We start from the raw sequence: 25,927 nt of genomic DNA, 5'->3' as shown, positions 1-25,927 counted from the left end.
AGTAGGAGATGATGAGGAAGAGGAAGGGAGGCCGCGCGAACGAATCAAAAAATAAATTTTGGACTGGAAATTGATAGGGGGCCGCGCGAACGCAGGCCCCCGCTACCACAAATAATGACGTAGGTTCCGCCACTTTGGACAGACCTTAGACGGGCACCCCTCCCACAGTGCAATGGAGGTCACCAATCTAGGCCATGGACCTTCATGATCGCCCATTGACCCCGTCCAGGTAAGTACGTTGTAAAGTGCCTCTCCCATTAGTTTTATAGGCCCCCCATGCAGCAACTCCTCACGCTTTCTCGATGTGGGACAAGTATAACCAAATTTAGCTGCTCTCTATCACCTCTTGGCTAGGAAAAATGTTATGTTCTCAAATCTTCACCATATGGTTTAGCCATTGTTGCAATCTTAGGATATGGATTACATTATTTAAAAACGTGGTTCACCCAAATTTTCTACCTCAACCTTATCGTTTTCATATTATTAAAACATAGGATTAAAATGGTAAAAATTTTATAGTACTTTCTTAAATAGTGGAATGATTTGAACCCATGACCTAAACCAAAATCATAAGCTAAAAGTGCATTCTTTTCCCTTCAAAAATGATTATTGGTAACAATAAGTATAAAAGAACAAAAGAATAGGCGAGATAGTAAAGTATATAATAATCCCGAAATAAGAAAAGAGAACAAAATTTGAAGGTTTGGTTTTGGGCAATGAATAATTATCACTTTGAAAAGAATAAAGAATAACTCCCACATTTAAAAGCGCATTCCACGTTCTGGTTCCATTCTATGAATCAAAATGCCTTCATCCACATTCCTCCAAACGTGGCCTTACAAGCAAGAAAGCGAAGGTAAAAGGCAGAAGAGCGTCAAAATCAAGCTCGTGGAAATCATTTACAATCCCATATTTGGACTAATAAACCCTTTTACAGCTGCACAAATTATTTAGTGAAGGTTCTGATTCCCATATCTTTGCCTCAGATTTCAAATATGAACATGAATCCACCAATGGTCCATATCCCACAAGGATCAAACATTCTGCCTTATCTCAAAAGTTATCAAGACCTTCAAATTTTGGCGTTCTTGTTTGAACAACAAGAGTTAGATACAAGATTACAACATTTTATACGAACCTGTGATTCATACGGTACACGTATAATGATTGTGGTATGAATAATGAATATAAATTTTCTTCTTCCCATAGCAGAATTTGAACACTTCAGCTAACTAATTGGGTTTCACTCTGCTTGAAAGAAACATCATCACACTCATTTCCAAGTATGAAGTTACCAAATTCCTTCATCACTTGTGCATAAACAGGCTTCCGGACATCGGCAGTCTGTTCAAACGATTATAAGAAAGTAAGAGAAATTGCAGGACAAAGAATGAAGCAACAAGAAATTTACTCACTTGGTTCATTATCTGTTCAATTGACATCCATAACCACTCCCCAAACTCTTGCCTTTCAGTTCCATCACCCAGAAGATTAATCTCTTCTTCTTTTCCGGTGAACTTCATTAGAAACCTGTCACGAGCTTCAGGATCGATCAAACCAACATGGAAGCTTGAAGGGGATAACACATAATCCTTAAACATTGATCAAGTTTTCGAGGAAGAAAAAAAAGAAAACAGTTACCAAATACGCACGCAATAGGTTCTTTAATGATAAACAAGAAGATTATACCAAGAAAGCACGAATCTGTCAAGACACGTTTTAAAAAGGAGGTTCCTTAACATCAAAAGGATACAGAAGCCAGATTTTCAGGTGACAATACCACTTTTGGGTTTGGCCTTTGTATCTTACTCCCCAGTGTTTGCTGAGTTTGATGCTGGTTTCGGGCGAGAAATCGTAAGTAAGCCAGTAGGGTAGCTACATATTTAACCATAGAACGAATCAGTCCCGATTTCAATGAAGCTGGATTCCATTTTTCTATAGAAAAACGAGATATAGAAGCTGGAGGCATCTCCAAATGCATACCTCTGCAATAATTTCTGCAGAAACTACCCCAGTTTCTTCAGTGAGTTCTCTCTTGGCTGCCGTAGTGACATCTTCGCCTTCATTTACACCACCCTGTATGATGGCAAATCATTTTCAAGGAAAACAAATCTAAGGATCCTCCACTACCTTCAAGCCCCGCGAGGCAGTAATAAAGGCTATATCATTTAGGGATACAATACAATGCAGATGTAGATGAAATACATCATTTCTAACACCTCTCAGTCTCATGATTGAAAAGATAAGAAACACACAAAATTGTCAATGTTTCCATCAATACCATAAACAGATTTCTGAAAGGTAATACAGTTCCCTAATGGAAAGAAACCATGGCAGCATAGAAAGAATTTTCACTTGAAACGTTCTAGCCATTGCAAGAATTTCACTAAGAATATGTTCAAAGAGAAGATTCGAGAGAGATGGATTCAATTTTGCACAAATCCCCTTCTCATTTGAGAGGATCCTCGAATTTCTCACTCGCGTGTAAGAAAATCTGAGGAGCCCTTCAAAAGGATTTCCGGATATTCCCACAAAGAAATCAGAGATGGAACCTATAAATTATATGCCCTAATTCGCACGGAATAAAGCAGCGAGACGGTGCTTTCCTGTTTCCCAATGAATAAAGTTGGAAATACGTCGGAATAGAAATTACCTGAGGCATTTCCCAGACTTCAGGCCTGTTCAGCCTCGAAGCTGCAAAAATCTGCAAAAGATTAATTGGACAGAAAACAATTATCATCAACAGAAGAAAACAAGATGGGAGAGAAAGAAGAAGGCGAGGAAGGAGAAGAGAAATTACTTTTCCAGAAGGATTAAAGAGACAAATCCCAACGTTTCTTCTGTAACCTTCTGGAGGAAACTCCATGGATGATGAAGAAGAAGACGAAGGCCGGAAGAGACAGCAACACGATGAAATCCCCCTCCAATGAGGCGTTGACGAGACATCAATTGAAAAAGAGGGGCAATTTGGTCCAAACACACTCAAAGCAACCATTACGCTGTCGTTTCCGTTTACTTGATTCCCAAGTCTCTTTTGGCGTTTTGAAATTTCCTTCCAAGTTCTTCTATTTTGCTTCCCTAGTACCAAAGCCCCAAATCTGATATTTTATTCCTAAAATACCCTCACCGCCTTCTCCTTGTTACCATAAAAACCTAAAACCCACTCTGTAAAAGCCCCCATAGCCTCCTCCTTCAAGATTTCTCTCTAAAACCCTCTTCTTCTTCTTTCTTCTTCTTCTTTCTTCTTCTTCCTTCTTTACGAGATTTTTTCTTCTGTTCCGCAATTGAACAAGAATTCATTCACTTTGTAGCGGCGATGGTGGAGACCGCTGGAGGCGTTTCGTTCCCGATCGTTTTCCACGACGGCGAGCAAGATGTCCCCATCGGTTCCGTCATCGTTTCTTCCTCGACGGATTTCAAGAATTTTCAGTCGGATTTGAGCAAGATGATCGGAATCTCTTCGCACCAATTCACGGTTTACCTCGCCGAGTACAAGATGTCTCTGGATTTCTCGACGAAGATTCGGCGGAGAATCCCCATCACCGGGAAGGTCAACTTCGGCGCAATTTCCTGCGAGAAGAACAGCTTCTTTCTTGTTGTTTTGAAACGGTCGAGACGCGAGAGGAGGCGGAAGGTCACCGACAACAACGAAGACGAATACTACCTCCCGTCAGCGACGAAGACGAAGGCAAAGACGAATCAACCGAATAAGAAGAATCCACCGGAGAATGTGATGTTGTTGAGACGAAACGCCGGCATTGAAAACGAAATGCTCTCCGGCTTCATCTCGCCGGCGATGGACCGATACGATTACGAAGAGCGAATTCGGAAGCTGCAATTGGAGAGGGAGAACTACTCAACGAGGGTAGGGCTAAGGAATCTGACGGTGGGCGGAGACGGAGACGGTGGCTGGAACGCTACAGCGAAATCGAAGACGACGGCCTGCCGTGACTGCCTGAGTGCGAGAGAGACCGGGGTGGCAGTTGGATTTCACTGCTGCGCCAACGATGCCGTGACGGCGGGATTCCGGTCACATGCTGGTCCGATAGCCCGACCCATAAAAGAATCCGAGCCGAATTAGCTTATTTTGGTCTTCCCGTTGTGTGCGGTGCGTGTGAATTAAGTAACAGAGTAGGTGGAAGGGAAGGAGAGGGAATGGTGGGGGGGGGGGGGAATTATTCGTGTGAAGTCGAGTACACCGTAAGAAGAGTGTACCAAATTCTTCCATTGGCTTACAAATGGCCCTTCAGGAGGAAGGATCGTCGCCGTTGATCACAGAGAATCAGCAGGTTGGTCCACCATCCACCTAATATTTTCTTTAAAATTGTGAGACTATTTTGACCAAAAGGAGGAAAGAGTTTTTTTTTGTTTAACGATGTGGGAGTAGAAGAAGAGTCTGCTTTTTCAATATTGATATAATTATTATTAATATTGTTGTTGGTTTTCCTCCCAATTAAATTTCTTCTCTTTATTTGTATTTTAGCCGGAATTTATTATTCGCTTTAGAGTCCAATTCAAAATGACCATTCGCTCCTTCTGTTCTTTCACTTCTTTCATGTGTAGTGTCATGTTGGGGGGATTGGATTGGGATTTCCTTCAATAAAATATTGGATTTCTCTTTAAGGTATTAAGAATATGGGCATTTTATAATTGCAAGTCATTTCAAAGATCTATCTTGTTTATTTTTCCTTCATATTTCTAACCTGGGAAATAAAATAATGTTTCTGCTCAAATGTGGGTTTGAAACTATATATTAAACAAAATTATTTTGACAAAATATAGTTGGGTAAGACCTATCTTTGTTTGTCTTTAACGGACATGAAACTCGATGAAATGGCATGTAAGATGGACATGATATAAGTGGGTGATAAATATTCATATTGTTTTGAAATTTGTATACTATATTTAGAGATTTATAAATAAGAAGAATATTGAAAGATTGGAAAGAATATAAATTTTAGTGTTTGTGAAAATGTTAGTGGAAAACTGAAACATGTAATTATAGAGAGGAGAAAAAAAAGGTTAAGAAAAGTTTGGTCAATATTATCGCGTTGGTAATGGTTTGGAAAACAGAGGTTGAAGATGACAAGGTCCGAAGGTTACGTGATATTTCTAAGAAAAGCTTTGGTTGATGTCCATATTCTAACTCCTCCAATTCCCCCCCCCCCCCAAACTCCTCTCCCTTCCCATTTTTCTCTCCCTCTCTCTCTCTCTCTCTCTCTCTCTCTCTTTCTCTCTCTCTCTCTCTCTCTCTCCAATTCCAGACCATAGAGAGAGAGAAAACTCATAAACAGAGACACTCCCAAATGGCTTCTTCATCCGTGGATCAACAACATTTCCAATCCCAATCCAAGCCCACCGACCCACCTCCCCCGCTTCCTCCCTCCGCCGGAAACAACCCTCCTCCCATCTACCCCCCACCCACCCTGGGGTATCCTCCTCACGCCCATGGCTACCCTCCAGCCATGGGGTATCCTCCAGCGCCACATCCAGGGTACCCTCCGGCCCCAGGGAATTACCCCCCTTACAACGCCTACGCCTACACCCAGGCCCCTCCCGCCGCTTATTACAATAGCAACAACAACAACAACAATCCCCAATACTACCGACAGGAGACGGCAGGCGCTGGATTCCTCCGCGGCATTTTTGCGGCGTTGCTCCTTTTGGTGATTATAATGACCATGTCCAGCATTATCACCTGGATCATCCTCCGCCCCGAAATCCCAAATTTCAAAGTGGATTCCTTCTCCGTCACCAATTTCAACATCTCCAAATCCAATTACTCCGGGATCTGGGACCTCAAAGTAACGGTCCAAAATCCCAACCACAAACTCAACCTGCATTTCGAGCGGATCCGGAGTTTCGTGGACTACAATGAGAACACGGTGGCAACCTCCTTCTCCGACCCTTTCTTTCTGGACATGGAGAAAAGCAGGCAAATGCTGGTTAAAATGACCTCCAGTAGCCCGGATGACCCCGGAAATTGGGCCCAAACGGAGGAGAAGCTGGAGCGGGAGAGAGCCACTGGAACGGTTAGTTTCACCTTGAGATTACTCGCGTGGACCACTTTCCGTTCTGGTTCCGGGTCTGGGTGGACCAGGCGCGTTATTCTCAGAGTGTTCTGTGAGGATTTGAAGCTGGTCTTCAGCGGACACACCACCGATGGCGTCTACTCCCCCGGCGCCCACTCGAAGACTTGTAAGGTTCTGGTCTAGAATATTCCTCGGTGAAATGTCTCTGTTTTTTCTTCTTTTTAGAATTTTTTACGTCTGTTTCCCCTTCTCTAACGAGCCTTCTTCGGTTTGGATTGTATATAATATAGGTTCGTAACACAACAATTGCGCCCAAAACTTCCATTGCTTTCATTAACAACTTTGTACCCCCACCTTCCGTTCCAATTAAAAAACACTATAAACTCATAACTTCAAATTTTCATTCAAAATATAATCATCCATTCATAATTTCCTTTTCTTTTCCTACACATAATTTGATCTCCAATTCCGATTTTCCAACTATTAACATTGTTTCTAAAATGACAAAATGACTTGAATTATTAACAAAAATTATAATTTAACAAATTATAGACTGCTACTCACTAATTTATTTTACTGTAATTAGTTTAAAAATAAGTGGATTGAATTATAAAGTTAGTAAGTTGTTGAAGGACTTTAATAATTGTTCATACCAAATAATCAATTATTAAATTTCAAATCAATGTATTATACTATCCATTAAGATCATTATTGCGATAATTAAAGTAACAACATTCATTATAGGCCTCCAAATCAATTTATTACAAAAACAACGGTGGTGGGGCCGGATTGGAAATGAACGGTGTAGATTAAATATAAATACCCTCCATTCTCCTTCACTCCCACACCCATTCAGTCCTCATGGCATACGACTGCGAGAAGCACTGCAAGAAAAAGCGCATTAAGCTTCTAACCCTAATCGGCGCCGTCGTCGGAATCTTAATCTTCCTCCTCCTCCTCAGCATCCTTATAATCTGGGCCGTCCTCCGCCCCACCAAGCCCACTTTCCTCCTCCAAGACGTCACCGTCTACGCCTTCAACGCCACCGTCCCCAGTTTCCTCACCTCCAATTTCCTCCTCACTATCTCTTCCCGCAACCCCAACCGCCGCATCGGAATCTACTACGAAGACCTCCACGTCTCCGCCATTTACCGGAACCAACAGATCACTCTCCACACTCTCATCCCTCGGTTTTACCAAGGCCATAAGGAAGTTAGCGTATGGTCCCCTTTCGTCTCCGGCACCGCCGTCCCGGTTGCGCCCTTCATCAGCACGGCGCTGAATCAGGATCGTGACGTCGGAGCGCTGCCGTTGCTTGTCAAAATTGAGGGGCGGGTCCGTTGGAAAGTTGGAAACTTTATCAGTGGTCGGTATCAGTTCCACGTGAACTGCCCGGTGGTGATCAAGTTCGATGGGTGTCCGCCGTCCGGAGACGGATCCATTGTTCAGTATAACGTGAAGTACCAGGTGGTTCAGAGATGCCATGTTAGTATTTGAATTTAGGGTAAATGTGCTTTCGTCCAAGGATTAGGGAAAAATAAATATGTTTTAATAAATGAGATTAGTGGTAATGTGGGTTAATTATGCACCTTAATCTCTTTTCATTTTTGTAATTTTATCTTCATCTTTAATCTTTAAAAAGTTGTAATATACAACTTCCAATCTTGATTTTATGTGTTATTTGTCAAATCTTTAATATACATTTTATAAGATTAAAAAATCTATTAAATATTAAATATAAATGGACGAACCCGAGACCAAACTTTGTGTGCAATGATTAAGACACTCGAGTAAAAAAAGAGTACATGAATCAACTCATACCACAATCAAATGAGCGCGATGTTGATGATAGGATGACTAAAAAAGACTTACATAGTTAAGCTTTTTTATGTTGGATAAACTTGTGTTGGTTCGTGGGATAATTTAGTCTTCTTCACTAATCAAAAGAATGAAGCTTGTATGATACCTTATTGGCATCCGGACTATCACATGAAAAAAGAAAAAGGGATCATATTCGACGTTACATATAATAAGGTATATGAACTTTATTGTATAATGCAATCATAATCATATATTCTTTATAATATAGTTTAAACTCATATAAAGTGAGTTAAAATATTAGTAAGGTTGTAGTATTATTATATGTAGCACTAGTAATAATATAAGAAGATAAATATATTCCCTAAACTTTAGAAGATTGTAAAGAGGCAAATTGTGGAAGTGTTGAATGGAAGCTTCACATCCAAAAATGCCCTTTTACATATTCCAATCTCTTTATCCCATATGCTTTTATGCGTCATATCGTTCCTCCTTCCCAATGTTATTTATTATAATATCATATGTATATATGAATGGGGCACTTCATATGCAAGATTATTAATTGTAATGCATTTAATCCTCCTTTAAATTGCCATTTCTCAGATTCATTTAATATCGATTTAATGTTAGATTAAATGATGTGAGTAAGTTGTATTTATGATGAGATTTTGTTATATTTTGTACGAATAAGATATGGTTTTTGGTGGATTGTTACCTTCTTTGCTAACAGAATATTAAAATTCACTTTTTTAAAAGTGAAAAAGTAGTTTTTTGAGAACTATTATATTCTTTATGATTATAATTTACGAGACATTTTAAGGTCTTATTAATAAGTATATAAAAAAAAAATCAAATCTTTTATTATCAGAGATATCGAGAGGAAACAGAAATTACAAAGAAGACAATATTGGCTCGCGGTGAGCTTGAATGGTTACCGATAAACAATTATCTTAATTCCAGAAACACCCTAAAGAGAACACAATTGGAAACGGTTGAGTTGGGTTTAATTTATTTCATTATGTTTCCCTTTTTCTCAACTAATTTGCCCAAACAATAACAAAGATATTTCCATTAAATCTACATTCATAGGTGTTAGGGTAACGCCATTCATATCAGAATTGCTGTTTTAAAGCTTCATGTTGAATAGCTAATTGGAGGAATTAATCAAAAAACTAAAAAGAAATCAAAATGGACAATGTCAAAAGCAGCCCTATTATTTCAACAAACAGTATTTAATTCGTTTAATAAAACCATGTAGCAGTTTTTTTATTATTTAAAGAAAGATAAATAAAAAGCTTGGGAAGCTTCAATGGAACTGGGTTGGGAATTGGAATATATTTATTTCAACTTGTTAAATTCTGGCGTCTTCCAATGGCTGCCGTTGACATTATTTTTGTTCTTCTCTGTTTCGATTTTCTTTTAAGGATGACACAAGTTGTTACGGTGGGATGATGAAAGTCCCACCTCGGCTAATTTTAAGGAATGACCATCAGTATATAATCAATTAATATTATCTATATGGTTGACAATACTACCTCTATCTCTATTGTGAATGATGAGAGCATATGTTCAAAGTGGACAATATCATATTATTGTGGAGAGTCGAGCTCGTCTAACAGTTACATAGAACATCCTAAGCAGACATATTTTGATTTTCCAATATTTTCAAAGTCAATATAGTATTACTTGACCAAATTATGATGTCAACTCTTCTATATATCCCACGTGTTGAATCAAACCCTAAAATTTGATCATTAAAAAAAAAAAAACAAGTTGTGGGCTTTCCTTACTGAATCCTCCAACTTCCTTCCTTATATAAACTAAATCATCCAATTCTAAATTCACTTCGCTTTACCATTATTAACTCTAATCTCCTGCTCCATGGCCGACAAACAGCCCTATTTGAACGCCAACTTCTACGGCCCCACCGTGCCTCCTTCGTCCAAGAGACACCGCGGGCGGCGCGTCCTTTGCACCATTCTGAAGGTGGCAATTGGGTTCATCGTGGGGGTTGGTATTGTATTGTTGATATTAGGGCTTGTGTACCGTCCACATAAGCTTGAGTTCAATGTGACCTCCGCTAAACTCACCCAATTCAACATCACTGCCAATCAGCTCTATTACAACTTGGGTCTTAACGTTACCATCACAAACCCCAACAAGCGCTACCGAGTTTACTACGACACTAATGAAATGGTTGTCCTTTATAAGAACCGGAGGCTTAACAGCCTCTCGCTGCCAGCGTTCTTCCAAGACACCAAGAGCACCGCCGTCCTCAGCCCCAATAACTTCGAGGGTCAACGCCTGATCCTTCTCGCCGGCGATGAAATTGTTGAGTTCAACTCCGAGAAAGCTGAGGGGCAATACCCGATTGATGTCAAGTTCTCTTTCCGGTTAAGGATGAAGTCCGGTGAGGTGGTGTTGAAATTAAAGCCCAAGGTGCACTGTGGATTGAGGGTTCCATTGAGTAATGCTCCCAAGTCTTTTGTTTTCTTTCCCAACACTGCCTGTGATTTCCAATTCTGATTCATTGGTCGCTTTATGCTATTTATTATTCTTATTGCTATTTTGTAATTTGATTGTTTTTAATACAATAAATATGATTCACAACTTGAATATGTGGGACAATCTTATGTTCATCTTAAATTAATTTATCCAAAAAATGGATCAATTTAGCTTCATTCTAATCCAATTGTTAGAGGAACACGACGCTCATGGTGGTATGATATTGTTCCCAATGATCATTCCCTAAATTAACCGATGTGATTGCCTTTTAGAGCATGACTATGATACCATGTTAGACGCTCCACAATAGTATGATATTGTCCACTTTGAGCATAAGTTTCCCAATGATCATTCCCTAAATTAACCGATATGACTGTCTTTTAGAGCATGGCTCTGATACCATGTTAGACGAACACGACTCTCTATAATGGTATGATATTGTCCACTTTGAGCATACGCTCTCATGGCTTTGCTTTGGGATTCTCCAAAATGACTCGTACCACTGGAGAGAGTATTCTTTGTTTATAAACTCATGATCATTTCCTAAATTAGCCGGATGTGAGACTTTCATTACCCAACCATCCTCACTCCCCTTCATTGTAATTCAATTTCCTATCTCTACCCAAAAATAGATCAGATCTAGTAGTGCGCTGAATGATCATGTGTTTACAAGCAAGAAATTCATCTCTATTGGTACGATGCATTTTGAAAAAGTCTAAAACAAAACTACGAAAGCTTATGCTCAAACGTGTGATTCCTAATAAACCACGCCATTGAGGGGATTTCTCCACATAGTGGGATACATGATGATGTCCACCTACCCAAAATGTCAACATATCCTTAATTCCACACTACAAAAAGGCCACTAGTTTTGGACATTAATTTGAGTTGAAAGATGTAGATTTTATTAGTAAATCAAGTTGTAAAGGTTGTGTGGGGATTGAATTTTTAATGGCCTCAATGAGCTGGTCTTCTCTTGGGATTGAGTTTTTAATCTCCTCCATGAGCTGGTGTCCCAAAAAGTCAACCCAAAACCAAGATTTATCAATATCTTCCATTCCAAATCCTATTTCTTCCTCCTCCAAAATAATATCCCAAATCAATCCTGTAGAATGGCAAGTTTATGGTGCCTCTTGATCTGCGTTATTGTGGCGCTTGGTGCAACCTTTGGGTTCTCCATCTTCATCCTATGGCTCGTTTTCATAACCCACAAGATCAAATTCTATGTCACAGACGCCACACTCACCCAATTCAGCTTCACAAACAACACCCAACTCCATTACAACCTTGCTCTTTACTTCACTCTCACAAACCCCAACGACCAAGTCGGAATCTTTTACGACACCATCGAAGCAACCGCGATGTATAAAGATCAAAACTTTGACACCAGGTTTCTCACCCCTTTCTACCAAAGCCCAAAAGCCACCAGCTTGATTAGAGCAAGATTCGAAGGCCAGCAGCTGGTGCCAATCCCCAACCACAAGGTCTCCGAGTTCAATTCTGAAAAACTTGCCGGCGCTTACGCCATTGATCTCAAATTTCGGCTCTCCACAAGGTTGAAATTTGGGGTTTTTAAAATCGTTCGAGAAAAGCCTAAAGTCAGCTGTGGATTCAAGGTTGCGTTAGAGTTTTAATGGGAGATCCATTCCTTGGTTTCAGATCATTGCCTGGCATGTCGATTATTGAGCTCTATTCCTAAAATTCATCTCAAGCGGTGCCGTTTTGGTTTGATTTTGTATTTGGTTAGTTGGATGTCATATTCTTGACCATGTCTATATTCATATCCAACTATATCAATTTCAAACAAAAATCACTAATGTCATAATGTAATTTATAATTCTTTCAATATTTATATCATAACTAATATTATTTTTAACAATATCCATCACATCCAGAAGCGTGTTGGACCCGGGCCCTTTCATTTAATCTACATATTACATAATTAATTTTTATTAAGTTTTCATTCCTATAGAATTATAATTTAATAAATTATTTTGAAGGGTATATTTAGACTTTTGAAGATATGTGAATGGGAAAGAGTGAGTGTTATTAGTACACACTCCAAAGCACTTAAACATAATTATTTGAGTGTAAGGGTGGGTGGATGAGTACTTTTAAGTACATGTTCTAGCAATTAATTAACTTAGGAGGGTGTGTGGTTTAGATTATTTCGAGTTTTTTTGAGTGTGGAGTGAATGATTGTTTAAGTACACATTCGAGCACTTAGGTACTTAAAAGCCTATGGGATTAGGCCTCAGGGAGTGTTTTGAGTGAATAAGTGTTCTAGCTCACCGCTAGCTTCACAGTTTTAAAACATGTCTATTGGGGAGAAGTTCTCACATCCTTATAAACTATATTTCATTCTTTTCTCCAACCAATGTAGAATCTCACAATCTACCCTTCTTCGGGCCTAGCATCCTCTATTAGTATACTACCCAATATCTAGCTTTGATACCGTCTGTAACAGCCTAAACTCAACGATAGTTAATATTGTCTACTTTAGCCTGTTATGCGTCGATGTTAGCTTCACAATTTTAAAACGTGTCTATTAAGGAGAGATTTTCATGATCTTATAAACAATGTTTCGTTTCCACACTCATAGAAGAACTTAGATACTTAACAACTCTATCTTAGTGATATGTTGTGACTTATGAATGCTTGTTATTTGAATTTTATGAGATTTTTGAGGATTGGATTGTAAATTTTATTGGGGTTGCTCGGTTCACCAACCCAACCAACCTACAATGTTAGGTTGATCCAAAAAATTTCATCCACGTAATTCGACATCAATGTAAATCAATAATTCTAATGCTATCATATAAATGTCAATGAAACATATCAACAAAAATCAATACCATTGATAGGAACAACCTTATATTCGTCAAAAATAAAACAATCAACAATATTAAATAGAAATTAAACTGTCAATAAACTATAATTATTATTTTATACCAAGTCTTGGGCCAAAATATTATTGGGGGCCCACAAACATACGTTTTGCACGTAAGCCGCCACGCTGGCAGAGGAAAAGCTTCCCTTAAAAAAATGTGCACCTACACCTACCCACACCAGATTACTCCGAACCAGAAAAGAGCAAAAAGTAAAAGATCAAATATTAAAGTAACCCCATCGGTTGTGTGGTCCTACTCTTTCCTGAGCATAGCTGACGTGGCAGAAAAGTCATGCAATTGGTGGACCGCCATGTCATCCAAGAGAGTTGAAAGCCGGAATCATCGCTCGTGTTACTCGTAGAGTGTGTGTAATCAGTGGCTGCTAATTTCAATAGCCAAAAACGGCGTCGTCCGTTTGTGGTCCCAATAATCACCATCCACCGGAAAGTTGCCGGCTTCACGAGTAGGCGACGGCGACGGGGTGAAGTAGTAGGCAGGAGAACCACAGGGCGTATGAAACGACATCGTACTCGAAGATTCGATTCCTTCACTCTCCTCCTCTTCCTGGATAGTGAAAAGCGTTCTCGACGGTCCGCCCAGCTCCTGCCACTCCTCCACCACCACCGCCGCCGCTTCGAAATTATGGTGGGTTTTTGAAATGGACGCCATTTCCTTTGGTTCTATCCGCAATTGGTTCCTCCAACAGAAAAAGTAGAAGCATTTTTCATTGGTTTCGGCAGCCCCGTGTTGGTGGCGCCGTCGCGAGAGAAGGTAGAGGATCTGAGCGACGAGAAGTAGGAAGAGGGCGATGAGTACGGGGACGATCTTGTTCAGACCGCCGTCCATGTCATAGAATTACGACCGAAGAAGAGAAGAAAAGAAGAGTTCGGTGTGGTAATGGGAAATACAGATTCTAATATTATCTTAACGACCCTAATGTTGTGTAGCAAAGCCAACTTCTTGAGTTGCGGGTGGAGAAGAGTTGACATGGGGACTCGTGTAATTAAGAGAGTCATTCCATTTAGGGCGAGCCCGTGTGGTTAGGGGGCGGGCACCTCCCAAATATTAAAGGGTGGTTGGCCCATATATTTGTTTCCAAAACCCTCATAGACCTTGAAAACACATGAATGGACCTATTCAATTATAAAACTGAAAGTGGCCCAAACCCTAAACCATTCAATTCAATTCAATTGGGATTGTAATTTCATGGGCATTAACTTAACGAAACATTTCATATAGGGTTTGAAAACCTCTCTTAATAGATGCGTTTTAAAATCGTGAGAGAGTTAGTCATGGACTTGGGCTATTATAAATAGTGTCAAAGCCCGTCCTCGCACTGATCAGAGTAGGACTAGACCTTCTATATAATAGATGTATTCTACTATATGTAATGGGCCAAAACGGACAATATAGGCTAGCGGTGGACTTGGGCCGTTACATTAGACTTTTTGAACAAATTCTTATAATGCAAATATGAATGCCACTTGGAGTAGAAAGTATTTGTGATTTTGTGTGAAACAAGTGTATGGTTGAAGATAAGGACCCAACAGACATCAAAAGCCACACAATGTGCTTAAAAAACCCAATCAAAGACAACATTGGTGTCGCATGAGCAAGCTTCGTTTGTTCTTTTGCTTCTCCCTTTTTGACCAATAACTAAAGCAGGGAAGAATCTAATTCCCAATCCACTCTTTCCTTGGATCCTTCAAATTTCATCACTTTCAAATCATAATCCAATGAAACCATGACTCAAAGTTGAAAGAATTTAATTTAAGGAGGAATTTGTTCGTATAATTATTGGATCGTTGATTCAATTGGATAATCCCTTACTTTGATGAATGGAATAATACATTCGATAAAAGGGAAGGAAAGGGAATAGAGACAATGACGCTGTGAAAAAGAACCATCCATCCATCCATCCAGTTACTTCCCCTTTACCTTCTTTTCTTAAAGTCCCCAAAACAGCTCCAACTTGTCTTCAAACTTTGTCTCCATGCTTAATCTTTTTGTCTTTTTCTAACGTCGGTCTTTCTAAATCTTTCTATCATTTTCTTCCCGATTCTTAAAGAGGGTCTAGGATTTAGGGTTTAGGGTTCTTTTTTCCTCGAAAAAAAAAAAAAATAATAAGCTTGTAGCTTAAGTTTTCATTGTTTCTGGTGCCTTTTTACTTTGATGATGTGAACAATTTGGCGACACCTTGAAAATCGCTATTCTCTTTAGCTGGTTTTGTGTCCTAATTAAGACCAAATGCATTACTCCATAGAGATTGTTTAAATTTATCATAATTTGCTTCAAAAATGCAATCCATGTGCCGCTATATAATTAATGGGCAGCCATCAAATCAATAAGTAAGAACAAATGTTTTAGAAGACATGGAATTTGAGTATATTATGTGTGAAGGTGATTGAGAGAGCATTAGGGAAGGCTCCTTTTGGGAAAAGCTGAACCCTCCAAATTGTTGAAAGAATTAACACTTACCCACAACCACTCAAAAGAAGAGAACCTCGCTGTTTGCTTTACCCAAAAGGGGAATCCCACTTTACGCTATTATTTAGGTCTTATTTCATTAGTTATCGTAATTTGATGTGAGATCCCACATCGATTGAGCTAATACTATTAGGTGATGTGCCAGCGAGAAGGGATGAGGATTGAGGGTCCCACATCGATTAAAGAAGATAACGAGTGTCAACGAGAACGCTAGGTCCCAAAGGAAGGTGGATTGTGAGATCCCACATTGGTTGGAGAGAAGAACGAAGTATTATTTATAAGGGTGTGGAAACCTCTCCCTATCATACGCGTGATCCCGCACTGTGAGCCCCACCAATGTGTTGTACTTAATGCATTTATTTGAGCTAACCCTAATCTTTTTGAAAAGCCACAATCGACAATTTCTCTTCTTTAGTTTTTTTTTTTTTATTTATTTATTTATTTTTAAAGGTGATTCTAAAGTGGTAACATCTTTAAGGTTTTAAAGGAGGAAGATGCTTATCTATGTGGGTTTGAAATTAATTAAATTTTATAACCCAACTTTCCAAAGATGAGAATGTTGGTTTACAGAAATCAAAGAGATAATTAAAAAAAAAAAAAAAAAAAAAAAAAAAAAAGAGAATATTTTCATAAGAACACCATGAAAAGTAGAGCTTTCTTTTGATATTTCCCTTATAAAGTTGAAAAAGTTGGTTCCCCTTTAGACAACCCTAACGTTATGGATCATACCTTAATCTTCTTCCACTTTGTGCATTCCCAACGTTTCCCTTTTCTTTATGTTTATCAATATTATAAGCTTCCCATTCAAACCATTAACCCTAATTAATCATAACCTTTTTAATATCCCATTTCTTCATAACCCTCTTTAATTATATTCCTTCTTTTATTATCTTCATAACACAAAAATTATCCAACTTAAATGAATTTCTCTCATACATTTTATGGTGTAAAATTATGGACTCAATTGTGAGAGTGTCATCCAACAATATACAAACAAAATATGTATATATATAGAAAAAAATTAACAAAAGCAAAACAATCTACCCAAAACCCTCTTACTATTTTTTTTGGTCTTGTTTTTACATGTTTTTTAGTCTCATAGTTGTTGAATTTGAAAAATAATTCGTCTATCAACTGAATCAAGAAGGCCAACATCATCAATCGATTGATGTGCAGCTCCATCATCTTCATCAATGGAAATATTCAAATCCAAACCCAAACAAGGGCTACTTTCTTGTTCAATGTCTTGGAGTTGATCATTTTCTTCATTTTGTTGTTTTTGTGATGCTTTTATGATGGGAGGAGAGCAAGCTCTAGATCTGGCACTGAAGCTCTCGCAGCTAAGAATGAGAATGGCGTCAGCTAAAGGAACTTGTTGGCCATTGGAATTGGTGATTCTTCCTCCTTCAATGGCTCTTTTAAACCCCATTTGGGAACAGTAATCTGCTTGCTCAACATCTTCAATCAAGAACACTCTATGAGGGTTAATGGTTACTGCTTCTGCAAATCTCTCTATGTAGCTGCAACTTTGTTCTTCTCTTGATCTCTTGTTTCTGCAATCCTCCATTGAATCTGCTCTGGTCGAGGAGAAGCTGCTCAATGTTATTGACACCAAATTTGATGTTGCTGACCCAAATATCACTCTAGCTAACTCCGCCGCCACCTTTTGCTTCGCTCCTAAGTCATTGCCTGCTCAAGCCCACTACTAGTAAATATTGTCCTCAAAATTTTTAAAATGCGTATGCTAGAGAGAGATTTCCACACCCTTATAATGAGATTTCACAAACAAAAACACACACGACTCAAAATAGACAAGTTATTGTAGTTAATAATTAAAGTGTTACATTACCTTGAAACAGCAACCAAGTGTCTTGCTTGAGATCTCCTCCATGACCCATTTTCCCTTTTCTCCTCCCCATGCCTGACCTGCACTGAAGAACTGCACTAGCAATATCACCCACCACATTCTTCTGCCATGGTACCTTCTTCTCCAAGGCATCACGAAGGCTCATGAAATTCTCAGAGTTCAACTCCTTGAACCTACTAAAATATTCACCCTCCAAAACGATGTCGCTTCCCGACGAGGTTGAAGAAGGGGTCGAACCATGATTGTTATTATTATTATTGTTACTCAATGCTATGAATTGCTTTGGCTCCATATTTCCCTCATGGCAATGATCTTGAAGCTTGTGGTTGTGGGTGTATGATGAGAAATTGAAGTGATTATTATAATGATGATGATCGTATGAAAACCATGATGTTGACGAAGAAGAATTTGGAAGAATACAAGAGAATGATAAACTTTTCTCAGTACAATTGTTGTGATTTGAATGCTTGTGGATTGAATTGCAAATGGAGTTCCACTTTCTGTAAAGGTCTCTGACTGTGACACAATTCTGTTACAAAATAAGAAACAACAAAGAGATAATGTCAAATAAAAATAAATTGCAAATTCATGACACAAAATCCCACTTGGGTTTTTTTTTTTTTTTTTTAATAACTCAAACTGAAAAAAGAAAATGTAACAGCCCACGTCTACTACTAGCCGATATTGTTCTTTTTGGACTTTCTCTCAAAATTTTTAAAACGCGTTTGCTAGAGAGAGGTTTCCACCCTTTTTACAAGGTGTTTAGTTCTCTTCTCCAACTAATATGGGATATCACCGAAATATAAGGAGAAAGAACGTATAGCATTTTAGTAGCGAATAATAATGAAAGAAGACCTGCTCGTTTTGTTCCATTGCTTTCTGCTCATTTTTGTATTGTTGAAGCCATGCAGGTAGAGGACTTGAAGAGGTGGTTGAGTCAGTGTTATATGAAGTATGTAAGCTTCGTGCTTCTGTCTCGAACTTGGCTGAGCACTCAACGCAGCAACTCAGCTGCTTTTCCTCATCCAAGCACTGACTTTGAATGCCACTGCAAACAGCAATTAATATGACATCAATGTAATGGGATTTGGGGTTTGGCCCATTTCCAAAGATCACTTTTTTTTTAATGGGAACTTGGAATAAAGTAGAACCAACTTTATTTATTGTTTCAATTCTAACCTGTCGGCGGTGAGACTCAACCTCAAGCTGCCGGCCGGAATAGTAAGAGGATGAATGGGCAATAGGGTTTCAAGAGAAGGGTTTCCAGATTTGCATCTCATGTATGTTTGGAAAGTTGCAATTCCCATAATCCAAACAATGCCATTGTGATGCTGATGATGATCTCCCACATAATTCCCATATGCCAATTTCCCCAATTCCATAATCATATGCTCCACCGGACAATAGTAAACCCTTGTTTGATTACTACTTGAATGATTAGCTCTATAATCTATTGTCCATTTGATATCCCCTACATATAAAATAACCCCTTTCCCCAAACAGCTCCTTATCAAACTCTTAAGCTCCATAACCTTTTCATCCACTTCCACTCTTGACCTATTCCTAAAACATGAAATTGAAAGCTTTATGAACTTCACCTCCTTTAGACACTCCGGCACTTCCCTTTTCTCAATTCTCCCAATGGCTGCCTCAACCACACCTTCAAGACTTGCTACACACTCCCCTACAACCACCACACTCCTCTTCTTTTTCTCCGCTAAATCGTTGATAACAGTTGCGATGTCGTCGTCACTCGCTCTACCAGACGCCCCTATCGATGTTGATTTCATCCCAACTGCACCCATAACATGGCTAACACTAGTATTGTTGTTGTCGTCGTCATTGTCATTCGACTTGGTCTCGGTTGACACGGCTTGTTCCACTTTACTCTTGACTTGTGTGCTTGAGAAACCAGCTTCCCTCATCACACGGCTAACACTAGGGTCGTCCAAAATGGAAATAATGAGCTGCTCCAACTCGATTTTGACGGCTAAAAGGGGTTGTTGTTGGTTTTCAATGGATCCACGGCGTTGGTGGGCTTGAGCTCGTTTGAAGGCAGCAACGAGGGCGTTGGAGATTGAAGGATGGTGTTGAGATTGAGGGCCTAACATGGGGCTGGAATTTGAAGCTGGAAGACGGTTTAAGGCCACATTAAAGCAAAGCTCTAAAGCTTTGCACTGAAGAGGATGAGAGTGGGATTGAAGACAGGCCGTGCGGAAGAGCCCGGTGGGGGCTGCAAGCATGGTGGTGGCCACATGGAGAGGCGTCACTTGGGCATGGCCACGCCGCTTCGCCAAAATCAGAGCTTGTTTTACAACGCTCAAAGCATCGGAAGTTAGAGCTTGTTGTACTGTGCAACCGCTTGTTCTCATAATTGGTAAAAAAAAAAAAACCTAAAACACACACGAGGAGTGAAAGGGTTCTTGTTGTAATATAAGGATGGAAATAAAAGGGTATGCTTTTCTTGTAGGCGAGGTAAAATTTGGGATTTTGAAGGGGAAAGTGGAATGCATGTGGTGGGAATGCATTTGGTTTTGGCTTCTCTTTCTTTATTTGTGTACAAATACACAAAAAGGAGCGAAAAGAGAGAGTGGGGAAGTGTGTCCAATATTCATTCATGCATTTTTCTTTTGGATGGTTACAAATGGTACCAGAGCTAGAGCTAGAGTTCGAGCAGTGTGCCAGCGAGGACGTTGGGCTTCCAAGGGGTGGATTGTGAGATCTCACGTTGGTTGGAGAGAACAAAACATTCCTTACATGGGTGTCGAAACCTCTTCCTAGTAGACGCGTCTTCCTAGTAGACGCGTTATAAAATCGTGAGACTGACACTGATACGTAACGGGCCAAAGCGGACAATATCTACTAGTAATGGATTTCAATGGTTACAATCATAAGTAACACTCACTTAACATAAGATTTCAAAATTGAAATTATTGGTTCTTTCATTATACATGAAGCCATTGAAAAAAAATATGAAGTATTCACACAAACATGGAAATTCTTGAGAAGGTTTCCATATTTTTCTTTTTGAATTTGCATCCCCATCTTGATCAAGGGAGAAAAAAAGGGAAAAGAAAAAAGAAAAAAGAAAAAGAAAAGAAGTTCTCTCTTTTGCATCCAACACAACAAACCAGAGAGATCTGTTTTTTCATTCTTCAATCATCTTCAACTTTAATCTTTTTCTTTTTTTCTCTTTTTCTTTTTTTTTTTTTTTTTTTTTTGAAAAAAAAAAAACAGTATTTGACAGAGAATTAGAAAAAAGTAGTTCATATATAAATGGAAAAAAGAAAGAAAAAAAAGAAAGAAAAAGAGGGAATGCTGAAACAATGATGGAATAAAGATTAAAGAGAGTGGCGATCTAAAGAGAGTTCACAGTCACCTATGCATAAGATCGATTTCGTTTCATTAATAATATCTTAATTCATAAACAACCCTTAAAGTAAGATGCAATTAAATTAGTGGGTTTTAGTAGTAGTAGGGTTGTATGTTTAAGTTAAAACAAAAGTTGTTTTGTGTTCATCAATCAACACAAAACATGTAGTCCAAATCTAACCCCAACAACTTGTGGTATACATTTTAAAATGGTTTTGAGGTGAGAGCATTGTGGTGGTGGTGGTGGGTCAAAAAGTTAGGGTATAGAATCCATCTTTGTTGTCCTAAAAAGACATACAAAGAGAGCAGGCAATAATTTGAAGAACAGAAAGCATTTTATGGGGTAAAATGCTTCCAAAAGGAGAGTTTGAATATGAAAAGAAAGAAGAAGAAGAAGAAGAAGAGAATAAATGTATTGCTTCCTAAGCACCCTAAGTCCCTTGTGTTTGTGTCTCCATTTTTTAAGATAGAAAAGAGTAAGTATAACAAAAGCTGAATGAAGTTAGTTTAGTGTTGAAAGTGAATATAGATACTAATTTGAAACCAAAATTGGCATTCTCTACTCAAAAGGGCTGCTCATTTATGCTCTTCAGCTTCAAAATAAGCATCTTTCGACCCTCTACGTGCCCATGTCACTTCACTTAAACCATACCACACCTCTGCCATTCCCGAACTGTGATGTCCCACATTGGTTAGGAGAAGAAGAAACCGTCATTTTCTCTAGTAGATGCGTTTTAAAGCCTTGAGGGGAAGCTCGAAAGGGAAAGCCCAAAGAAGACAATATCTGCTAGTGGTGGATCTGGACCGTTACACAAACCAAAACCTTATTTCTAGACACACAAAGAGAGCAAAGCAGGAAGAGGGGCAAAGTAATCATTCATATCTAATCAATCACTCCCTTTCCAATATAATTAATTTGATGATTAATCTAAGTTTTATTTATTTATTTGATTGATGAAATGAATTGAACAGTTTGGGCCAAGAAAATACTCACCAATCTTATAATTGGCAACAAGTTTGGGCTTCATTGGCACAGCACGCTGGCCCAACTCATAGATTGAAGCCCATATAGCCCAATATAGACAAGTGGAAGGAAGCAAGAACAAGCCCATTAAGCCCAAAATATGTAGCTATTTTTTCATAATAAAATTGTTAAATATTATAGGAGACAATGGTAATGGGTGGTAGTGCGTGCGTGCAATCCATAGGAATAATGTAATAAAAAGTAGGGTTTTGCATAAAGTTTTATAGTGGAAACAAATACATGTGGGCTTCCTATGTGTTCATTTATTTAATCTCAAACCACCAAATAATACTATTTTTTATTATTATTATTATTTTAAAAACTTTATTTATGTCATTTAATTACTAGTAAAAAAAAAATTATAATCCCACTCGGATTATTCTTTAATATTAGTCAACAATCACACTAATTGCACTTAAATACTTCATTAAATTCTTTTGTAATAGTACACATATATTCATATACTACTTCAATCACTATAGCTTACACTTTACTACGCTTCTAGACTAATATATAGATTTATTTATTTTTATAGGGTCAATGGATAAGGTTTGGCTAAACGAGACCAAACACTACGATCTTTTTTCTTTTTTTTTTTTTTAATGTCTCATTTCTTATTGTCAAAGGAGAGTCAAAAAACGTCCTTACTTGCATTTATGAAAGATAGTTTTTGCCGGGTTGAATCAATATAAATAAAAATGTAAATTATGAATTACTTTTTTTAGTTTAATATTAAACATTAAAATAATTTGATTTTCCAAAAAGTTGACATGTTCATCAGTTATATTAATAATCATTAAAAGACAAAAGGAAAAAGAAATGATGGACGATACTAATTTTTTCATTAAAAAGGAAGAATTGATTGATATTAAGTAATTGAGTATTCTGTTTGATGATTTCCATTACAATTCAATCTCAATTATTCGCCCAAATTTAAGCAATTTCCATTACACAGAACCATGTGGGTGTGACTCAATTTTTGTTGTCGGCATTCAATTGGGTGATCACATCTTTGGCTTTCCCTCCAGCCTTGACTTCAATACATCAACCACTTTTCTCCCCTTTTTATTTATTACTCCCTAAACCATACCTTTTTCTTCCCTTTTCTCATTTATTAAATTAACCTCAAACTCGACACTCCTAATTTTAATATTTTATCATGCTTCCCTCTTTATCTTATTAATTTGTAACGGTCGATAGATATTATCTTTTTTAAATTTTTACTAGAGTTTACACTGCGTAGAAGTCATAGGCTTAATTTTAATATATATATATCATTACTGACTACAACACTGCATCCAATAATTATTATTACGATAATCTGAAGAAAAAAATTGATTTTGAATTCTTCTTAACGCCGCCGCTGACAAGTTGAAGCCACCATCGTAGTTCCGACTGCTGACTCGACCTGCCGCCGACCAACCAAATAACGAAGTTAGAAAACAATACATACGTACATATGGAAACGACACCGTTTCTAGCTGCAAGTCTGTTGTCGAAAGCCTATTTTTTGGTTCACTAAATCATACTCGACATAGAAATTCTGCTGCTGAAAAGCCCCAAGAATTATAGACGGCCCACCTCCGCTGTCCGCCGCCTTATGCGTCACAACTGTCAAACACGCCACGCCGGAGCTACTGACTAAAGCGAAATAGTTACTCAACGGCAGAGCCCATTTCGCTCCGCCTTTTAACTGGAAAGTCAACTCCGGAAACTCCACGGATTTGTCCTTCGAAATGTCGAAACACGGCCGTAATCCCGTGAGAGATTCTACATCCGTGGCTCTCGTCCGATTCGCCAACTGCTTCTCGATTTCTTGCGCCACCGCCTCGAACACCGGTTTGTCCATAAACGTGAAGGTGGAGCCGGAATCGATGATAGATCCACCGTTTCCGTCGGGGCCGGGCACCAGATACTTGTACGGCACCTTCACGGCCTTGTTTCCAACGAAGATTTTGCGTATGGTTAAGTAATAGTATTCTTTGTAAGCGTGGTTAGAAACGGAGGGGTTCTGTCGGAACGGCGTGTAGGTGAGACCGCTGGTCTTGGCTCCGCTGGAATCTAGAATCAGCTCGCCGGCATGAGGGGAGTCGTCGAATTTTCGAGACGCGAGACAGTAGGCAAATTTCTTGAGACCCATTTGCGAGGGGAGCGATTCGGATCCTCGGCCGAATCCGGCGATCCCACTGGGCTGGTGGATCGACAAAAACGAGCACCCAACAACAAAATTGGTGATTTTCTTATTGGCAAAATCAAGCGTTTCCGATAGCAAAAGCCCCGCCGTGGAACCGGAACCGTATTGAACAACATAAGCTGGGCAGGTTTGGGTACAGTTCTCTGTTTTGGGGTTACAACTCCGGCACTGAGATTTGACATCGGGGCCAAAAATCCAGGCACATTTGGGATTCTGGCAACCGACAAGCTTGGAAGAGGAAGACAATTTGGGGATAAATCTGGGGATTCCGGCGGGATCTATTTTGGGGAAAGAACATTCGGAACAGAGATATTTGGAAGTGCAAGGGAGCCAAACGAGGCTACTACCTGTATCGAAGATCAAATGCAGAGTCTGGGATGGGGTACCGAAGCTGAGTGGAGTAGAGTAAGCTCCATAGCTGTGGGGGGAGAGAGGGAACTTGGAGACAGAGTTAGATTTGGATTTGGGGGCTTTGATTTGATGGGCTCTGTTTTGGGAAGCAGAGGCGAGGAAATTGAGAGTTTGGAGTGGATCTGAAGAAGAATGGTGGGGGAAGGAGGAGAGAGGGAGGGTGATGGGGTTGGTGTCGGCAATGGCGGAAACAGAGGAGAGGAGGAGAATGTAGAAGAAACAGAGAAGGGGAGGAGGCGCCATGGAAGAAGCTTGGGTTGGCTTCTTCTTCTTCTTCTTCTTCTTCTTCTTCTTCGTTGTAATCCTGAATGTTATGGATTGGAAATGTATGAAGGGAATGGGAGATATGATGATGAGGAGGAGGTGGAGACATGGAGCATAAATTGAGAGGAAGAAGGGACAAAGCGGTGAGCTGGATGCAGTGCAGCAGTTTGTGAGTAGAGAAAGCAGTGTCAAATGAACATCATCCACGTGGAAAAACTCCACCAAGTCTTCATTAAAAACTTTCACGGTCGCGGTCACAGGATAGCGCCGCCTCGCCTCTTTCCGCCCGTTGGAACCTCAATTTCACCTTCACTTGGCTGAGCAATCGGTCGCTGTTCAAGTCTATTTGGCAAATACTCATATGGGCTGGATTGTGTATGGTGGTGGCATGGTTAGGGCACACCTTAGATGACAGATTTGGGCCACTTGGTGAAGGTACCCAATTCAGCTTATGGGCCTTCCTTCTTCAACTTTTACAAGGCCGAGTTAGTGTGTTAGGTCTCATTTGTTGGGCCCAAGTAGTAGTCGATCCTAGGCCCGTGGTTCACTCGAGTTATGTCCATGATCTTCCTTCAAGTTTAAGTATGCTCTTTTAATTAACTCCAACTTCAACCTCAGCATAGAATAAATTCTATGTAATTGCTGTTAAAAAGATTATTACCTGCTTTGGTTCGTTATATATTATCGTCACCATCATAATTTAAAATATTTTAAAATTGTGAGGCCGATAGAGATACGTAACAGACCAAAACATATAATATCTAGTCGTCGTAGGCTTGAGTGGTTACAAGTAGTATCAGAAATAGACACTGGGCAATGTGCCATCAAGTACGCTAGTAGGCCCCTAAGGAGGTGAATTGTCAGATCCTACATCGGTTGGAGAAGAGAACGAAATATTGGTTACAAGAACATGGAAATCTCTCCCCTAACAGATGAGTTTTAAAACCGTGAGGCTGATATTGATACACAGCGGGTCAAAGCGAACAAAATCTACTGGTAGTTGGCTTGGGTTATTATAAATAGTATTAGAGTTAGACATTGGTTGATGTGTCGGTGAGGACG

At 39.2% G+C, this 25,927-nt stretch overlaps 7 protein-coding genes, 1 non-coding gene and 2 pseudogenes across 8 annotated transcripts; 5 read left to right on the top strand and 5 right to left on the bottom strand.

Annotated features, from left to right (window-relative positions):
- Positions 1-70: 70 nt before the first annotated feature.
- On the bottom strand, positions 71-2,995 carry LOC111791152 (nudix hydrolase 26, chloroplastic). Its single transcript, XM_023672390.2, has 6 exons — positions 2,801-2,995; positions 2,654-2,704; positions 1,984-2,076; positions 1,781-1,875; positions 1,416-1,530; positions 71-1,344 (listed from the first exon to the last, which is right to left on the bottom strand). The coding sequence occupies exons 1-6, from the start codon at positions 2,993-2,995 to the stop codon at positions 1,225-1,227; spliced, it is 669 nt and encodes a 222-aa protein (XP_023528158.2). The 3' UTR covers positions 71-1,224.
- On the bottom strand, positions 75-237 carry LOC111791914 (U1 spliceosomal RNA). The gene has a single exon (XR_002814703.2). It is a non-coding gene; the product is annotated as a U1 spliceosomal RNA (small nuclear RNA).
- Positions 2,996-3,316: 321 nt separating the features above from the next.
- LOC147793049 (uncharacterized) lies at positions 3,317-4,623 on the top strand. Its single transcript, XM_087122359.1, has one exon. It carries the CDS (start codon positions 3,317-3,319, stop codon positions 4,079-4,081), a length of 765 nt encoding a protein of 254 aa, XP_086978485.1. The 3' UTR covers positions 4,082-4,623.
- A 275-nt stretch (positions 4,624-4,898) lies between these two features.
- On the top strand, positions 4,899-6,429 carry LOC111791665 (NDR1/HIN1-like protein 10). Its single transcript, XM_023673102.2, has one exon. The coding sequence runs from the start codon at positions 5,307-5,309 to the stop codon at positions 6,213-6,215; it is 909 nt and encodes a 302-aa protein (XP_023528870.2). The 5' UTR covers positions 4,899-5,306; the 3' UTR covers positions 6,216-6,429.
- Positions 6,430-6,867: 438 nt separating this feature from the next.
- Positions 6,868-7,705, top strand: LOC111791087 (NDR1/HIN1-like protein 1). The gene has a single exon (XM_023672289.2). The coding sequence runs from the start codon at positions 6,894-6,896 to the stop codon at positions 7,527-7,529; it is 636 nt and encodes a 211-aa protein (XP_023528057.1). The 5' UTR covers positions 6,868-6,893; the 3' UTR covers positions 7,530-7,705.
- A 2,006-nt stretch (positions 7,706-9,711) lies between these two features.
- Positions 9,712-10,453, top strand: LOC111791661 (NDR1/HIN1-like protein 10 pseudogene; annotated as a pseudogene).
- A 1,014-nt stretch (positions 10,454-11,467) lies between these two features.
- On the top strand, positions 11,468-11,989 carry LOC147793048 (NDR1/HIN1-like protein 10 pseudogene; annotated as a pseudogene).
- Positions 11,990-13,236: 1,247 nt separating this feature from the next.
- Positions 13,237-14,248, bottom strand: LOC111791670 (uncharacterized). The gene has a single exon (XM_023673106.2). It carries the CDS (start codon positions 14,090-14,092, stop codon positions 13,619-13,621), a length of 474 nt encoding a protein of 157 aa, XP_023528874.2. The 5' UTR covers positions 14,093-14,248; the 3' UTR covers positions 13,237-13,618.
- Positions 14,249-16,723: 2,475 nt separating this feature from the next.
- On the bottom strand, positions 16,724-20,099 carry LOC111790063 (protein SMAX1-LIKE 3). Its single transcript, XM_023670853.2, has 4 exons — positions 18,780-20,099; positions 18,456-18,648; positions 17,583-18,129; positions 16,724-17,422 (listed from the first exon to the last, which is right to left on the bottom strand). Exons 1-4 carry the CDS (start codon positions 19,970-19,972, stop codon positions 16,830-16,832), a joined length of 2,526 nt encoding a protein of 841 aa, XP_023526621.2. The 5' UTR covers positions 19,973-20,099; the 3' UTR covers positions 16,724-16,829.
- Positions 20,100-23,250: 3,151 nt separating this feature from the next.
- Positions 23,251-25,488, bottom strand: LOC111791153 (putative aspartyl protease At4g16563). Its single transcript, XM_023672391.2, has one exon. The coding sequence runs from the start codon at positions 24,842-24,844 to the stop codon at positions 23,474-23,476; it is 1,371 nt and encodes a 456-aa protein (XP_023528159.2). The 5' UTR covers positions 24,845-25,488; the 3' UTR covers positions 23,251-23,473.
- Between the last annotated feature and the right edge of the window lie 439 nt (positions 25,489-25,927).

The sequence above is a fragment of the Cucurbita pepo genome, chromosome 3, assembly GCF_057944985.1.
Source record: "Cucurbita pepo subsp. pepo isolate OVF chromosome 3, ASM5794498v1, whole genome shotgun sequence".
NCBI classification, from domain to species: domain Eukaryota; kingdom Viridiplantae; phylum Streptophyta; class Magnoliopsida; order Cucurbitales; family Cucurbitaceae; genus Cucurbita; species Cucurbita pepo.
The sequence above is the reverse complement of the archived record's forward strand: the minus strand, read 5'-3'. Positions and strand labels throughout refer to the sequence as shown.

Coding starts and splice junctions, on each gene's coding strand:
- LOC111791152 (XM_023672390.2), bottom strand. CDS start 2,995: ATGGTTGCTTTGAGTGTGTTTGGACCAAATTGCCCCTCTTTTTCAATT. Junction 2,705..2,800: donor TCTTTAATCCTTCTGGAAAA/GTAATTTCTCTT, acceptor AATCTTTTGCAG/ATTTTTGCAGCTTCGAGGCT. Junction 1,531..1,780: donor AAAGGCCAAACCCAAAAGTG/GTATTGTCACCT, acceptor AGCTCGTGACAG/GTTTCTAATGAAGTTCACCG.
- LOC147793049 (XM_087122359.1), top strand. CDS start 3,317: ATGGTGGAGACCGCTGGAGGCGTTTCGTTCCCGATCGTTTTCCACGAC.
- LOC111791665 (XM_023673102.2), top strand. CDS start 5,307: ATGGCTTCTTCATCCGTGGATCAACAACATTTCCAATCCCAATCCAAG.
- LOC111791087 (XM_023672289.2), top strand. CDS start 6,894: ATGGCATACGACTGCGAGAAGCACTGCAAGAAAAAGCGCATTAAGCTT.
- LOC111791670 (XM_023673106.2), bottom strand. CDS start 14,092: ATGGACGGCGGTCTGAACAAGATCGTCCCCGTACTCATCGCCCTCTTC.
- LOC111790063 (XM_023670853.2), bottom strand. CDS start 19,972: ATGAGAACAAGCGGTTGCACAGTACAACAAGCTCTAACTTCCGATGCT. Junction 18,130..18,455: donor CAATGGAACAAAACGAGCAG/GTCTTCTTTCAT, acceptor ATTTTGTAACAG/AATTGTGTCACAGTCAGAGA. Junction 17,423..17,582: donor CACTTGGTTGCTGTTTCAAG/GTAATGTAACAC, acceptor GGGCTTGAGCAG/GCAATGACTTAGGAGCGAAG.
- LOC111791153 (XM_023672391.2), bottom strand. CDS start 24,844: ATGGCGCCTCCTCCCCTTCTCTGTTTCTTCTACATTCTCCTCCTCTCC.